This window comes from Camellia sinensis, chromosome 1 (assembly GCF_055761805.1).
Source record: "Camellia sinensis isolate YWXY chromosome 1, ASM5576180v1, whole genome shotgun sequence".
NCBI classification, from domain to species: Eukaryota; Viridiplantae; Streptophyta; class Magnoliopsida; order Ericales; family Theaceae; genus Camellia; species Camellia sinensis.
Window position 1 is genome coordinate 253,764,692 of NC_138961.1, and position 16,057 is coordinate 253,780,748.

General features: G+C 35.9%; 1 protein-coding gene and 1 pseudogene across 1 annotated transcript; one reads left to right on the top strand and one right to left on the bottom strand.

Moving 5' to 3' along the window:
• Positions 1 to 5,942: 5,942 nt before the first annotated feature.
• Positions 5,943 to 6,834, top strand: LOC114289884 (cytochrome b-c1 complex subunit Rieske-4, mitochondrial-like; annotated as a pseudogene).
• A 5,712-nt stretch (positions 6,835 to 12,546) lies between these two features.
• On the bottom strand, positions 12,547 to 15,210 carry CCB1 (cofactor assembly of complex C). Its single transcript, XM_028233712.2, has 4 exons — positions 14,436 to 15,210; positions 13,978 to 14,108; positions 13,014 to 13,166; positions 12,547 to 12,878 (listed from the first exon to the last, which is right to left on the bottom strand). Exons 1-4 carry the CDS (start codon positions 14,922 to 14,924, stop codon positions 12,689 to 12,691), a joined length of 963 nt encoding a protein of 320 aa, XP_028089513.2. The 5' UTR covers positions 14,925 to 15,210; the 3' UTR covers positions 12,547 to 12,688.
• Between the last annotated feature and the right edge of the window lie 847 nt (positions 15,211 to 16,057).

Here is a 16,057-nt window from a genome sequence, read left to right on the forward strand (position 1 = left end):
CAGAGTTCTGTCGCTCCTCTCCTCTCCATCACCGCCGATCTCCTCAGATTTGTTGAATATATATGTCGTCAGAGTTCTGTTGTTGAATTTTTTGAGGATAATTGCTTAGATTTTTTATTTTTTATGTTGTTGAATATTTATTTTTTATTTGGTAATGATGTTGATGATGAATATATATGCTCAGATCTATTTTTTTTGTTGAATATATATGTTGTTGTTGTTGTTTTTTTTTTATTTTATATTTTGGTCGGGAAATTTTCGGGATCGGGGAAATCCGATCCCTGTTAGGGGCAGGAACGGGGGTGGGGGCGATGATAGGCTCCCCGTCGGGGATCGGGGATCGGGGATCGGGGCCGGGGATAGGGAAATTTATACCATAGGAAATCGGGGACAAGGAGTGTGATCCCCTACCCCGCTTTGGTCCGTTGCCATTTCTACACACACATGCAATTAATTCAAAACTTCACCTTAATTACTGATTAGGCTTATTTAACCATGAATTAATGTAAATCAGAGGTCGGGACTATGTGAGAGATGGAGACACGTCAATGTTCCATCTACTCTATGATAAGATGTGTTTGGACCTGAGGTCATTGTAAACAACTGATATCATATGATTGGGCCCAAGGCCGTTCTGTTACATGTGGGCCCGACTTGAGGCCGTTCTGAAAATGTGATTATGAATAACGTTATGCTTAACGTGACTATGGTAGATGCTCTGAATATTGGTTTTTGGACAAATATTGGGTTTACATCACATGCCTTCACTCTGTATTTATATATATTTATGTAGGTGTTCAACTTGGAGGTCAACCCTAGGTCAGTTTCAAGAGTCTTTTTGGTGGACCTGTCTTGTTAATCCTCCAAAGTGGAGCCTTTTGCCTTTTTGGGGATTCATTTGATGTACATTTTGATAAGTGTTTGGTGACTTTTATTGGACACTATGTTAGTATGTAATTTTTGGGTTGTTAACTCCTTGTATATACCTGTGTATGAACTGTGTATGTGAACTTTCTATGTATGACATGATGCTTAAAATCTTAGCATATAAGCATTACTCAATGGACATTCTGTTATTTTATTTGCTTCTGCTTAGGCCCCATTATTATAAATTCTTTGTAATCTATTTGAGGCCGTAAGTAATTAAGAGGTTACTGGCTGGTCATAATCCAAACTTTTAGGGACGAGTTTGGGTCGTGACAATTTTACCATTGATCACAATAGAGGGGACGACGATAAAGGCACAACAGTGAACACAAAGAGAGAGAGAGCTTCACCGGAAATCACCTATCTCTCTCCCTCTCTCTTATAGTGAACAATGATATCATTGTGGTTCATATAATGGCAATTTGGTAATACTTTAAATTGGTGAAGGGCTTTTAAGTAATTTTAACCTTTTCTGCTTAAGCTGAGAATCAGAAGCACCCTTGGAGCAAATTCTCAAAATCAGATTATTTAACTTCAAAAAAAGCTGTTATAAGTTTAAGTTGGTATGATTAAGCTAAAACAAACAATTAATTTTAGCTTTTTTTAAGTTAAAAGTTATAAGTTGGGTAAAAAAAACTGGACCAAACACCCCTTATGTCTGTGTCAATGGGAAGAACCAAAACTCTTAATATAAATACTCAATAAATAAAAATAGAATTTCATCAAAATACAAAAATAAAGAGAGTGGTAGGGTTTGGTTAAAAATTAGACTCATGATTTTTTTCTTAAATTTAAAATTCATAACTAAATAAAATTTTCAAAACTTAATTACATAACTCTTTTCAAAATTTATAATCAAATTCTTTTCAAAACTTTATTTAAAAAAAATTATTTGTTCTTTAATTTTTTTTTGAAACTTTATTTTTTATTTTTTAGAAAAAAATATTTTGTTATTTTTTTTAAGTATTAGCCAAATAATTTATTATAATTTAGATATTTTAAAAATATATATATTTAAAAAAAAATTAAATTTATAAATATTTATAAAAAAACAACACACAGATTTAGTAAATACAACACATATTAAAAAATAAACAAATAGCTACAATAAAAAATATTTACTCTACAAAAATAAAAATAAGAATATTTTTAAATATTTTAAAAAAATTAACTCCAAAACAATTTCAAAATACAACTCAAAACTCAAAACTCTTTTCAAAACTCATAACCAAATAATTTTTTTTCTTTTCAAAACTTAAAATACAATTCAAAACTCAAATTATGATTCAAAAACCAGACCAAATGCAGCCTCCCCAATATTTTGTCCCCCCCCCCCCCATAATGTAATAATCATCTATACTATTATCTCTTCTATTATCTCTTCTTTTAAAATTATTTGTCACATAATTGGGGTGAACTTGTGGGGAAAAAAAATAGGAGTAATGGTAGGGATTTCAAATATTTTTTCAATATTTTTATCAAATATCTTACATAGTCTAAAGTATAAATCACGGGAAAGACCGTACATACCTTTCAAATAGTACTTTTTAATTAAATAAGAAAATAACGTAATTTCATATTTTTTTAGTCATAACTGAAAAAGGGTAAATTACAGACACACCTCCTGAAGTTTACTTGAATTACAAATTACTCCCTGTGGTTTTAGAAATTAAATTATGCCCCCTTAAGGTTTCTAATTTCATAACAAATATGGCCTTTTATTAATAAATCATCAAATTAATGAACAGTTTTTAATAATGTTAAAATTTTATTTCAATTAATAATTCAGATAATTTTATTATTGTATAGGTGAATAGTTAGAAATTTCACTTTTTCAATTAATTCTGTTAAATAAAAAATTTTGACAGGAAATTATTTGTAATTTTTCAAATCACAAGGAACAATTCGTATTTTAAACAAACCTCAAGAGCTGTATTTGTAATTAACCCAAAAAAAAAAAAATCATAACCAAACAACACATGAGGCATAATCAAATATTTCATGAGTCATGATTAAAAAAAATTGATCATAACTAAAAAATAAAATAATATAACTTAAGGGTATTTATAGTAAGAGGTGTATATAGTAGAATATTCCATAAATAATAGTTCAAATATTTCTTATTTTATTTCATATATTTCATGTTCCATATGTTATAATAAATTTCTGACGAAATAGAATTATCTCTATCAAGATGATATACCCATTCTACGTATATCAAATATCTCATGAGTCATAATTAAAAAAATAATAATTATGACTAAAAAATAAAATAATATAACTTAAGGGTATATATGGTAAGAGGTGTATATAGTAGAATATTCCATAAATAATAGTTCAAATATTTCTTAATTTATTTCATATGTTCCGTGTTCCATATGCTACAATAAATTTTTGACGAAGTAGAATCATCTCTATCTAGATGATATACCCATTCTATGTACTATCAATAAGATCAATTGTAACAAATCACACACTCATATTACAAACATACAAAAATAAAGAAATTCCACGATTGAACTAGCAAAATAAGATGGATTATAAATCCGAGCTTTCAATGACTTATTTTGTATTGAAAGCTATGACTTTGCAATTCTTAGAGATCTAATTCATTGAAATTCCATCCAATAAAATAGAAATTTATAGTATCATTATTTTAAGTATAAAAAAGAACTATATATGTTTTAAGATCACATGGCTCTATATTAAAAGTCAGAAATACCCCTTTCTTAATTTTGAGATAATTAAATTTTTTTAATTTTTTAAAATTATTTATGTCTAATAAGATTTAAATATAAACTGTGTCAAAATAATATGACATAAACTCTAAAAATAAAAATAAAAATAAAAAATATTATAAACAACCAAATAAGTAAATTAAAAACAAGTCCCAAATACAACTCATATCATATTAACCGACCCGGTTATGGGTAAAAAAAAAATAGGGTAAATTATAAAACTCATATCATATTAACCGACCCGGTTATGGGTAAAAAAAAAAGGAGTAAATTATAAATATACTCTTTGAAATTTGCTTAAAATACGAATTGTCCTTTATAGTTTAAAAAATTACAAATACCTCATTGTTTGAATTTTTTATTTAACAGAATTAATTAAAAAAGTGAAATTCTTAATTGTTCACCTATACAATAATAAAATTATCTGAATTATTAATTGAAATAAAATTTTACCATTATTAAAAACTATTAATTAACTTGATATTTTATTATTAAAAAGACCTATTTATTATGAAATTAGAACTTTAGAGAGGTATAATGTAATTTCTAAAACCATAAGGAATAATTTACTTAAATTTAAGTAAAGTTTATAATTTACCCAAAGTATAAATGAGCCGATGCAGCGCTGGCGATCAAGAAGTGTACTCCAACTTTTGATGCTTGTGAACTATATACATATATATATATATATATATATATATATATCAATGTATGTATTTGGAACTACTTTGATTTGGCGTGTGGCAATTTGGGCTGTGAGAGAGAGGGTGAAGGAGAGTTTTACAAGGAGATTTACAGAATCTTAATAGAGAAGATGTTAAGAGTCGCAGTTAGGAGGAGGCTGTCTTCTTCTCTATCGTCGTCGTCATCATCATCATAGATGCCACTGCCAAGCCAGGCCTCATCATCGGCTATCATCTCCGAAAACCCGATGAAAGGCCTCCCTAGTGTGACCACCTCAGTCTCCAACTCATCATTCCAATTTCATCTTCTTCCATGCAGAGGTCGGTTAGGTTCTCTGGCTCTGTCTCTGTCTCTGTCTCTGTCTCTCTCTCTCTCTCTCTCTCGTGATTGCATGTAATTTCTGGCTACTTAAAAGCAGCAGCAGCATCTCCCATTGATTGCTAAAATAGCTAGTCAAAAGCTCAAATTTTAGTAATGAATATTCTCAAAAAATATCATATTTTTTAATATTTATTCTAACACTACAATTATTATTTACGAAAAATTAGCCTTCAGTGTCGTTTCAAAACTTACATTGAATTGAAACTTTCCCTATTATTTATTCTATTTCATTCCCAAAAAGTTGAATAAAAATATCATTTGTGAATTATTGAGAGATAAAAGAGAGAAGAGATCTTGTTAAAATTTAACTATTGCCACATTTTGTGCCGTAAAATTTAGCGAGGCTACTGGCCAGAGAGCTCAATCTTGACTTCCATATTAAATTTTAGCAATAAGAAGATTTTTAACTAGACATTAGAATAGTTCTTGGTTGATAGATTTGGAGAGAGAAACAAAAAATATGTGTAAAATTAAATAAAATTTAAATATATTTGATCACATTTTATTTATTTTTTTCTTTTTTCTTTTCGAATCCCTCTTCAAATCTATAAACCAAAGCTTAAAGGATAAGAAAAAAACGATGTCTCTATTTAGAGACTCTAAATTCCTATTATCGACTTCTAATTGTGTTTCTGTTGTTGCCTCCAAGTCCAATATATATAGTTTAAAATAATGGTGAAATTTTTATTCAGATCGTAGGTATGTTTTCTTTACAATCCGGCTTTTGTTAAAGTTCTTTCCTTATTTCATGTTTTTGTTGTCTCCTATCATTATTTTATTTGCTACAACTTGGAGCTGAGTTAGTGAGTTCCTTATATTATTCGACACATTATGGGAATTTGATGCACTGGTTTTGACTCGTGAGTCTTAACATTTCTGATTATGTAATTAGTAATCATTAAAAAAGTGAAAGCTAATGATGCGATATTAATAGAAAATGCATAAATCATATCCATTACTATTCTGCAAAGCCATTAAGTTTGAGATGAGCTGTTTGATACCGAGACACCAAGCATGGCCCATATCTGTACTTGTACCAATATATTACGATGTAGAACCATGATTGTGACATTAAATAGTTGCAATAAGCATTGTTCTTCCTTTAATTAATTGATCTTTGCACTATCTTGGGTAAATTCAAAGTCGGTAAAGACGACTCCCAATTTTGTTTCAAAATGCAAGCTCTTCTACAAAGTATATTAGCTGGATCAGCTGATGCATTCATGTCCTTTTTTACCGGTCCTCCTTTTGCTGGAATGATGAGATGTATTAATCTTTGTTTGTTTGATGTTATTAATACTATGGATGATGATTGTTGCAGGTTTTGCATCAGTCTCTCACCCCCAAAAGGGAAAGCAGTGTTATTTAGACATTCCTGCAACTATGGCAACTATTAAGAACCCAACTCCAAAGATAGTTTGCAATGAGTACAATCATGAGCGTTACCCTCCAGGTGAACCGAGCAAGCGGGCATTCGCCTATTTTGTCTCAACTGGTGGGAAGTTTGTATATGCTTCGCTGATTCGCCTACTTATCCTCAACTTTGTTCTCAGCATGTCAACCAGTAAGGATGCCCTTGCACTGGTCTCTATAGAGGCTGATCTCTCCAGCATTGAGCCTGGTGCCACTGCAACTGTCAAGTGGCGTGGAAAGCCAATATTTACAGGCACCGAACCAAGGAGGATATCAAGCTGGCAGTGTTGATGTGAGGTCTCTTCGTGACCCACAGAAAGACTCAGAGAGAGTTATAAAGCCAGAGTGGCTTGTTGTAGTTGGGGTCTGCACCCATTTGGGTTGCATCCCCATACCAAATGCCGGTGACTTTGGTGGATGGTTGTGCCCATGCCATGGTTCTCATTATGATACCTCTAGCAAGATTCGTAAGGGTCCGGCACCCACCCTACAATCTGGCGGTACCTCCTTACACTTTCTTGGATGAGAGCAAGCTGCTTATTGGTTGAGAACTGAAGATGAGGTTGTTTTCCATTGGCCTAAATCTTGTAGAATCTAGCGCATGTGTTTAATTTTTGTAGGAAAGAAAAAGAGAAAGAAAAAAATAGTCCAATGCCTGTTGCAGATGTATTTGTTTTTTTACCCCTTCACGTTTTAGGAATGTTCAGCAACACTTGTTCATCTTGGATGTTGCAACCAACGTTGACGGTTAGTGTTGGTTTGAAAACAGAACAAGTTGTCTGGTTCATGCTGCATATGTGCATACACGGTCCAGTATCTTGATACCTTAAAGAGAGGCTGCTTAATTTATTCAGTCATGAATATTGGGGTGTCCAAAATTGATGCAGAATAGGTTCAAGTTCAAAGGAAAATTAATTAATGGATACATTGGATACACTTCATTCCTTATATTAATGGATACATTTCATTCCTTGTATTCATGGATACATTGGATTGTATTCATGTCTTTCAAACTCTTCAAGGTCTAAAGGTTTGGTTCTTTGTATTTGATACATTGTATTTGGTACAAAAGTTTAAGGGAGTGTTTTAGTATTTATTTCTGTATTAAGAAATTGACAGTTTGAGTATCTAGTAGTTAGTATAAATATGTTTGTAAGCCTTGTGGCAAAGACATAGATAGATAGAAAAAAAAAAAGTTTTTTTTTAAGAATATAACCAGAGTTCTCTCCATTTGCCTTGTGCGCAAGATTGTTTATCTTTACTCGTGAGTTCGAGTTGTTACCGTCCGAAGAACGATATCTTCCCCTTCGTCTACTAGAACGATATCTAGTCATTCATTCTATTACAATGCTGCGTCAAGTGGTATCAGAGCGAGGTCCTCCCTTGTCTCAATGGCCAACGACGGTGAGACTTCACCAAAATCTAACAATGAAGCTGTGTGGGGTGCAATCGAGAGGCAACAACAACAGTTGGACCAGATTCTTGGTTTTCTCAATAGATTGAATCTCAACGCCGAGAGAGCAACAACAGAGGATCCTATTGCGCCTCGCGGCCAGCATGTTCGTGAACCAAGGGTAGGCAACAATCCTGGACGCTTAGGGGTTCCTCCTAAGCGTGCTGTAAACAACCCAGTTTACGATGGTGATTCAACAGATGATGATCTTGAGCAGATCGCAATGTACGAGAAGCCTAGAGAAGTTGTTCGGTATAACAACAATAACTACCGTATGAGGATGGACCTCTCTTCCTTCAATGGGCAGTTAAACATCGAAGATTTTCTGGATTGGTTGAATGAAGTAGAATGGTTCTTCGATTACATGGATATCGAAGAAGAGAAGAAGGTTAAACTTGTTGCGTACAAACTGAAAAGCGGTGCTTCTACATGGTGGGAGCAATTGCAATTGTCTAGGATGCGACAAGGCAAGAGTAAGATTCGGGCTTGGCACCGAATGAAGCAATTGATGAGAGCACGTTTTCTTCCTCCAGATTATGATTAGGTTCTGTTCCATCAATACCAATGATGCCAACAAGGTGCCATATCAGTCCATGAGTATTCTGCTAAGTTTCCCGTAACGACTTACCGGAAATAGAAGGACAATTGGTGGCGCGATTTGTGGATGGATTGCGTACAAATCTATAGGATGTGGTTAACATGCAACCGGTTCATACATTGCTGGATGCCATTCAATTGGCAACAAGGGCCAAATTGTAATTAGCCAGAAGAATGGGTTTTCAAAATCAGCCCTCTACCAGGACAGTCATGCCTTCACCAGTACAAAATCAGTCCGAGCAGGGTAAAAGAAAAGCAGTCATTGAAGCGGGTCAGAGTCAAGCTTCTCAGAATCAGAACAAGGCCCCATGGAAAGGTCAGTCTCATACAAAGTCGAGTACAAGTAGTTCAAGAACACAAAGTGACCCTTACGCTCCATCACGAAGTGATAAGTGTTACCGTTGTGGAGAAGTTGGACACTATTCTAATCGTTGTCCCTAGCGACGTACTGCCAACGTAGTTGAGCATGAGGAAGAAGAAGGCAGACAAGAGGAGGAGAATTTCGAAGAAGAAGATCTAGCAGAATGGACCCATAAAGATGAGGGTGTATCGCTTGTTGTACAGCGTTTGATGTACACACCATGGAAAGAGGATGTTCAGAGGCACAATATCTTTAAAACTCGTTGTACCGTCAACCAGTGAGTCTGTGATTTGATTATTGATGGAGGTAGCAGTGAAAATATCGTGTCAAGGACTGTGGTTGATAAGTTGAATCTTCCAACAAAGAAACATCCGTCTCCTTATAGTGTTGGCTGGATCACAGATGTCGATGAAACAAAAGTAACAGAACAATCTGTTATTCCTTTCTCTATTGGGCCAAATTATAGAGATGAGATTTTGTGCGATGCGGTCGACATGAATGCTTGTCATATGTTGTTGGGTAGGCCGTGGCAGTTTGATTTGAACACTGTGCATAGGGGAAAGGAGAATATTTACACCTTTTACAAAGATAAAGTAAAAGTTGTCTTGGCTCTTATGAGGCGTGAAATTCGAGTAACAGCCTCTCCAACCAATGCTGAATATTTCCTTATAATACCAGATTTTATAAAAGAAGTCAAGGAAACGCAGTTGGTTTATGCTTTAGTGGTCAAGGGTGAAAAACAAAAAAAAATTATCATTGCGATACCAAAGCGAGTTAAGCCATTAATTACCGAGTTTCAAGAACTTGCGCCAGACGAGTTGCCAGCAGGGTTACCTCCTATGCGGAACATCCAGCATGAGATTGATTTTGTTCCCGGAGCAAGTTTATCGAACCTGCCACATTAAAGAATGAGTCCGAAAGAGTTTCAGATTTTGCAGGACCAGGTTAATGATTTGCTCCAAAAAGGTCTAATTAGAGAGATTATGAGTCCATGTGCAGTGCCAGCTTTGCTAACTCTGAAGAAATATGGAAGTTGGACGATGTGCATTGACAGTAGAGCCATCAACAAGATCACGGTAAAGCACAGATTTCCTATACCAAGGTTAAATGATATGTTGGATAAATTGAATGGTTCGAAAGTATTTTCAAAGATCGATTTGAAAAGTGGTTACCATCAGATTCGTATCCGCCCCGGTGATGAGTGGAAAACAGCATTCAAGACAAGAGAAGGGTTGTATGAGTGGCTTGTTATGCCATTCGAATTGTCTAACGCGCCGAGTACATTCATGCGATTAATGAATCAAGTATTCCAGCCTCTTGGAAAGTTCGTAGTTGTCTATTTCGATGATATCCTTATTTATAGTCATGATGAAGAAGAGCATATGCAACACTTGATGAAAGTTTTCAATGTTTTGCATGAGAACAATTTATATGTGAATTTAAAGAAGTGCAGTTTTTTGACAGACAACTTGATCTTCCTGGGCTATGTTGTGAGTGCCAAAGGGATCAAGGTTGATGAGGCTAAGGTTAAAGCCATTCGAGAGTGGCCAACCCCAAAGTCCATTACTGACGTACGCAACTTTCATGGTTTGGCAACTTTTTATAGACGTTTTGTGCGGAATTTCAGTACCATTGCTGCCCCACTCACAGATTGCATGAAGCATAAGCAATTTGTGTGGACTGATGCTGTAGAGCAGAACTTTGCGGTTTTGAAATAGAGGTTGACCACAACACCGGTTTTAGCCATGCTGGACTTTGATAAAGTGCTTGAGGTTGATTATGATGCTTCCGGTATTGGCATTGGAGCTGTTCTTTCTCAAGAAGGCCGACCCATAGCCTTCTTCAACGAGAAACTTAGTGATGCTCGACAGAAGTGGACAACGTATGAGCAAGAGCTGTATGCAGTAGTACGAAGTTTGTACCATTGGGAGCCATATCTGATTCAACGGGAATTTGTGTTAAATAGTGATCACCAAGCTCTCAAATATCTTCAGAATGCTACTAAGCCAAACCGAATGCATACCAGGTGGATTGCTTATATACAAAAGTTTACCTTTTCTCTTAAGCACAAATCTGGTGAATTAAATAAAGTAGCTGATGCGTTGAGTCGACGAGCTTCTTTACTTATCATTGCGAAAAATGAGATTTCTGGTTTTGAATATTTGAAAGAGCTTTATGCTGATGATGAGGATTTTAAAGATGCATGGGCTCAGTGCAATTCAGGTTTTCAAGAATCTAGCAAATACCTGCTACTTGAGGGATTTTTATTCTTCGATGATCGTCTTTGTATTCCTCGTGGGTCTTTGCGAGAGCACATTATACGAGAAACTCATGGTGGAGGCTTGGGAGGGCACTTGGGGCGAGACAAGAACATCGCTATGGTCGAATCTCGATATTATTGGCCTCAGTTGAAAAGAGATGTGGAGAGGTATGTGAAGCGTTGTTACACATGTCAGACTGTGAAGGGTCAAGCACAAAATACTGGATTATATACGCCTCTTTCTATTCCAGAATTTTCTTGGGAGGATCTATCCATGGATTTTGTTCTCGGTCTTCCGCGAACACAGCGTGGTGCAGATTCTATTTTTGTTGTTGTTGATAGGTTTTCGAAGATGGCGCATTTTATTCCTTGCAGGAAAACACATGATGCCAACAATATTGCTCAACTATTCTTTCGCGAGGTAGTTCGTCTCCATGGTGTGCCAAAGTTTATAGTTTCCGATCGCGATAGCAAGTTTCTGAGTTATTTTTGGAAGTCTCTTTGGAAGCGGCTAGATACAACTTTGCAGTATAGTACTATTTGTCATCCCCAAACCGATGGTCAAACAGAGGTAGTGAATCATACATTGGGAAATATTTTGCGGAGTTTGTGTCAAGAAAGTCCAAGGCAGTGGGATTTTGTTATTTCTCAAGCGGAGTTTGCTTGTAACAATGTGCCAAACCGTTCGACTGGAAAGTCTCCGTTCGAGATTGTTTATGTTCGATCCCCGCTGCATACCTTAGATTTGGTTCCTTTTCCCAAGCTTCCAAGAATGAGTATCATTGCTAATCATATGGTGGAAAAGGTGACCAACATTCATGCAGATGTTCGAAAGAAATTGGAAGAATCAACTGCGAAGTATAAAACTGCCGCAGATGTACATCGACAAGTGAAAACTTTTGAAGTTGGTGATATGGTAATGGTTCACTTGCGCAAAGAGAGGTTTCCAATGGGCACATACAGTAAGCTTAAACAGAAGAAGATTGGTCCTGTTCGCATTTTGAAGAAGATCAATGATAATGCTTATGTGGTGGATCTTTCAGAAGATTTAGCCATCTCCAAAACTTTCAATGTCCAAGACTTATTTGCGTATCATACGACTCCAGATATCCCAATTCCTCTAGTTAACTCGGGGACGAGTTCTTTCAAAGAAGGGGAGACTGATGCAGAACAGGTTCAAGTTCAAAGGAAAATTAATTAATGGATACATTGGATACACTTCATTCTTTGTATTAATGGATACATTGGATACATTTCATTCCTTGTATTCATGGATACATTGGATTGTATTCATGTCTTTCAAACTCTTCAAGGTCTAAAGGTTAGGTTCTTTGTATTTGATACATTGTATTTGGTACAAGAGTTTAAGGGAGTGTTTTAGTATTTATTTCTGTATTAGGAAATTCATAGTTTGAGTATCTAGTAGTTAGTATAAATATGTTTGTAAGCCCTGTGGCAAAGACATAGACAGATAGAAAAAAAAAGAGTTTTTTTTAAGAATATAACCAGAGTTCTCTCCATTTGCCTTGTGCGCAAGGTTGTTTATCTTTGCTTGTGAATTTGAGTTGTTACCGTCCGAAGAAAGATATCTTCCCCTTCGTCTACTAGAACGATATCTAGTCATTCATTCCATTACAACGCCGCGTAAAAAATGCAGACTTTAAGATTGTGTTACCTAAATTTTGTTGCGCATATTAACTGTATAGCATGTGGAAAACCCCTTCTGTGCATCTGACAAATTGATCTAATCTATTTGTTGCTGCGCCTTTTAAAAGAGATAGTAAACAGGAAGATAAGAATGAGATGAACCCAGGCAGTAATGGTTGATTCAACCTGGGGGATGTTAATAGGAACATCATCATCATCATCGACTATCATTTCTCAAATATGCCTTTTACATAGACCATTCCTTTCTCATTCAGCTGTAGTTCCTTTCTCATTTGTTCTACTTGCTGGTCATCTCCTCGTACAATGATCTCTGACAGGGTTCCATCATCTTCTGCCAATATCATTTTAACCTTGATCTGCTCCTTCCTTGATGCCCTTTTCCAGTAATATACTCCTCTGTTTCCATTCCACCCCACAAACATTATTAAATAATTATTCATCTATTATAATGGTCACCCAGTTTCAAATTGAATGAATGCAAAGAGCTAAGCAAAAAAAACAAAAAAACACGGGAGAGGCTGCACTACTTACGCCAGTGGACTTGAGATGGTAAGCCAGAACCAATTATTGCCAAATTGTGGAACAGTGATGGTAAGAACAAGGGCAACACTTGCTAGGCTTATGCAGGTGCAGAAAGTGAGCAATGCTGCTTGGCCTCTGTTTGGAACCATCATACCCTCAAACCTTTACACAAAAGAAAAACATGCATATCAATGAGTTGTAGGAGAGAGAGAGAGAGAGAGAGAGAGAGGGAGTGTGTGCGTGTGTGTTTTCACCTGTGATGGCTGGCTACACAATTCGAGTCCTCCTAATTCGGATGAAATTAGAATTCAATCTCAGCTATTTAGTAGTGGAGACAATTACAAAGAATTTAAATAGTTAAGTTGGTTGGCACCTTATTCAAAAAAAAGTATATTTGTTTTCATAAAAATAAAAATCATGCAGGTGAATGAGGTTGGTTGCATATCCTATTGAAATTCAAAGAGAGCTCCAAAAGTATATTTATGAAAAATTCATCACCTCATTCCTTGAGAAATGCTGTTAAACAAATTAATTTCAGGGAAAAAAAGTAAGTGGACATTATTAGTGTGGGCAAAAAATTTTCATCCTGAATGTCGCTCGTATGACCCAAACCTGTGATTGGATTTGGGGAGGGGGGGGGGGTTTAAAAATTTGTGATTGGTATACCCTTTTTGTTGTTGAGAGTAACATTCCGGGTTTGAAATTGTGTTGTGTTGTGTTGTGATAATAATGAAATAAAAACAAGAGATGCAGAAAAAGGTGAGAAAAATTAGGGATCATGAAAATTTTTTCATGAAAATAATCATGAAAGATTTATGATTCTTGCATTACTTTGATTAGTGTATGTTATTTTATTCTAAGCATAATTCAAAGGTCACAAAACTTTTATGATTATTTTCATGAAAATTTTTTCATGATACCTACCATTATTGAAAAAGGAAAGAGAGGGAAGGGGTGGGATGGTGTTACTGACGTTATGGTCTCCCTCTCTCCAGTATTTATGACCACAAAATTGTTGCGAGTGAAGAAAGAAAGTATTTCTCCAGCCACCTGATTAGGCATCTTCTTCCCTTCTCCTTCCCCTATGTATGTCTTCTCCACGATCTGATTTCACCCCCAAAACATACATTACACAGCATCAATCATTAACAAAAGCAAAAAATATAAATATAATTTTTTTTAATGAAATGATGCGATTGATTGAATTGATTTGAGACCTTTATTTCAAAACCAAAAAAAAAAAAACCCATAAGATTGCTTTCTTTTAAAATTAAATTAAATATGTAAAAGCCACATAAACCATTTATTTACCCCCCCCAAAAAAAAAAGAAAGGAGAAAAGATGGGGAAAAAAGGAATAAAAAAAAAACTAAAGGGGGAAAATATTGAGGATAATTTAGTTTAATTGGGGTAGGAGAGGAGAGAATTAAACCTTAGATTTAACAGAACGCTTGATGAGAGACCAGAGGCCAGGGACAGAGATGACAAAGAGACCAAGGGAAGTGTAGTAGCTGGCCAATGAATATCCTCCGGAGGCAGCAGCGGAATCAGCCAGTAAAAGGAGCGATCTGGAGGAGGATGGGACGGGGACGGGGACGTGGCTCGTGATCATCGTCATCATCAGGTGATGGACATTAGTAATAGCTGCTGAAGAATCTGAAGAATACGAGAGGGGATCCATGAGAGAGGAGACTGCTACTCCACCAACAATCCTCTTCCTTCTCCTCTTGCTCTTGTTCTTGTTCTTGGTGTTGGTGTTGGGTACTAGAAGAAGAGGGCGTCCCTGTGGCCATGCTGATTGTTGTTGTGGGGCGACTTCTCTGGTTTTGGAATTGGATGGATAACAATAAAAATAAGAAGGGGATAGAGAAGATATAAGGCGTGTTTGTTGTGATACTATTACTTTAGCTGCCGCCGCCATTATTATTAGTCACTCACTTGCCAAGGCTGATACTCTCAGAGAGAGAGAGAGAGAGAGACAGAGAGGAGGAGATACTAGTACGCACAGCAACAGCAAGCACAGCCAGAGGATGAGCCCCTTCCCCCTTCTAATTTCTATGCACACCATCGTTCTACACTTTTCTTTTACAGAGAACCTTATCTTATCATGGTGTGTGGGTAATTATTCGGTAATCACCCAATATAGACATGTGGTTCTATAGTTTTGTGATTAATAGAAAATGTGATTCTATATTATTGTGATCGGTAGAAAATATGGGTGGGTAAACAGTCCAAATTCTCAGCCGCCCTCTCTTGCGGTCATTCCTGCAGCGCTCACAAACGACATCGTTTTGGAACAAAATTTCAATTAATAATAAATAATAAAAAAAATAGAACATGAGCAAACCAGAGTCTCTTTCCTCTCTCTCCTCTTCTCCAAAATCTCTCAAACCCTGAAACCCATCTCTCTCTCCACTGCCTTCTCTTCTTCCCACTCCAAGAAACGGCGAGACCATTCCCGTCCTCCTCTCAGTTAACCTACATTAGATTTTCCTAAATCAACCAATAATCTCAAAGAACCCCCAATTTTTTTATCAATTAATTTGTTTGTCAACTTCTCAATCATCCCAATTCAAAGGAAATTGATTAAAAAAAAAACCACCTCTTCAAAACTAAACTTAAACTCTAACCCAAGAACCTCCAAGATCAACTCACACAAATACTCACAAAAAAACCCATCAAAATCATCACAAAGGATTCAGTTTGTTCTGTGAAAATCAAAGTCCTACAACCTTTATGTTTCTACGTTTCTAGGCAATGATAATTCCTCAAACCCACCAACATAATGCTAATCCATATGTATTTACATAGCTTTAGCAAAGTTATGATATTCACCTACTAGTTGTCTTTGAGATGAAAGAAAGAACTAAAAAGTTCTCCAAGTTTACTAGAGAGAGAGAGAGGGGGAGGGGGGGATCTAGGGAGTCGTAGAAGGCGGCGAAAAGCTAGCGATTTGCAGAAGTGACCCAGAGAAAAAGGAATCTGGATTTGCCGTTGCCTTCCTTCTTTTCCTTTCTTCCTTCCTTCTTCTCCCTCTCTGGTTTGCTCTTGATA

What these genes read in the sequence shown, in the direction of transcription:
- CCB1 (XM_028233712.2), bottom strand. Translation starts at nt 14,924, where the DNA reads ATGGCGGCGGCAGCTAAAGTAATAGTATCACAACAAACACGCCTTATA. An exon ending in AGCGTTCTGTTAAATCTAAG is followed by an intron (nt 14,109 to 14,435) that starts GTTTAATTCTCT and finishes GGGTGAAATCAG; the next exon opens with ATCGTGGAGAAGACATACAT. An exon ending in ACCATCTCAAGTCCACTGGC is followed by an intron (nt 12,879 to 13,013) that starts GTAAGTAGTGCA and finishes GAATGGAAACAG; the next exon opens with AGGAGTATATTACTGGAAAA.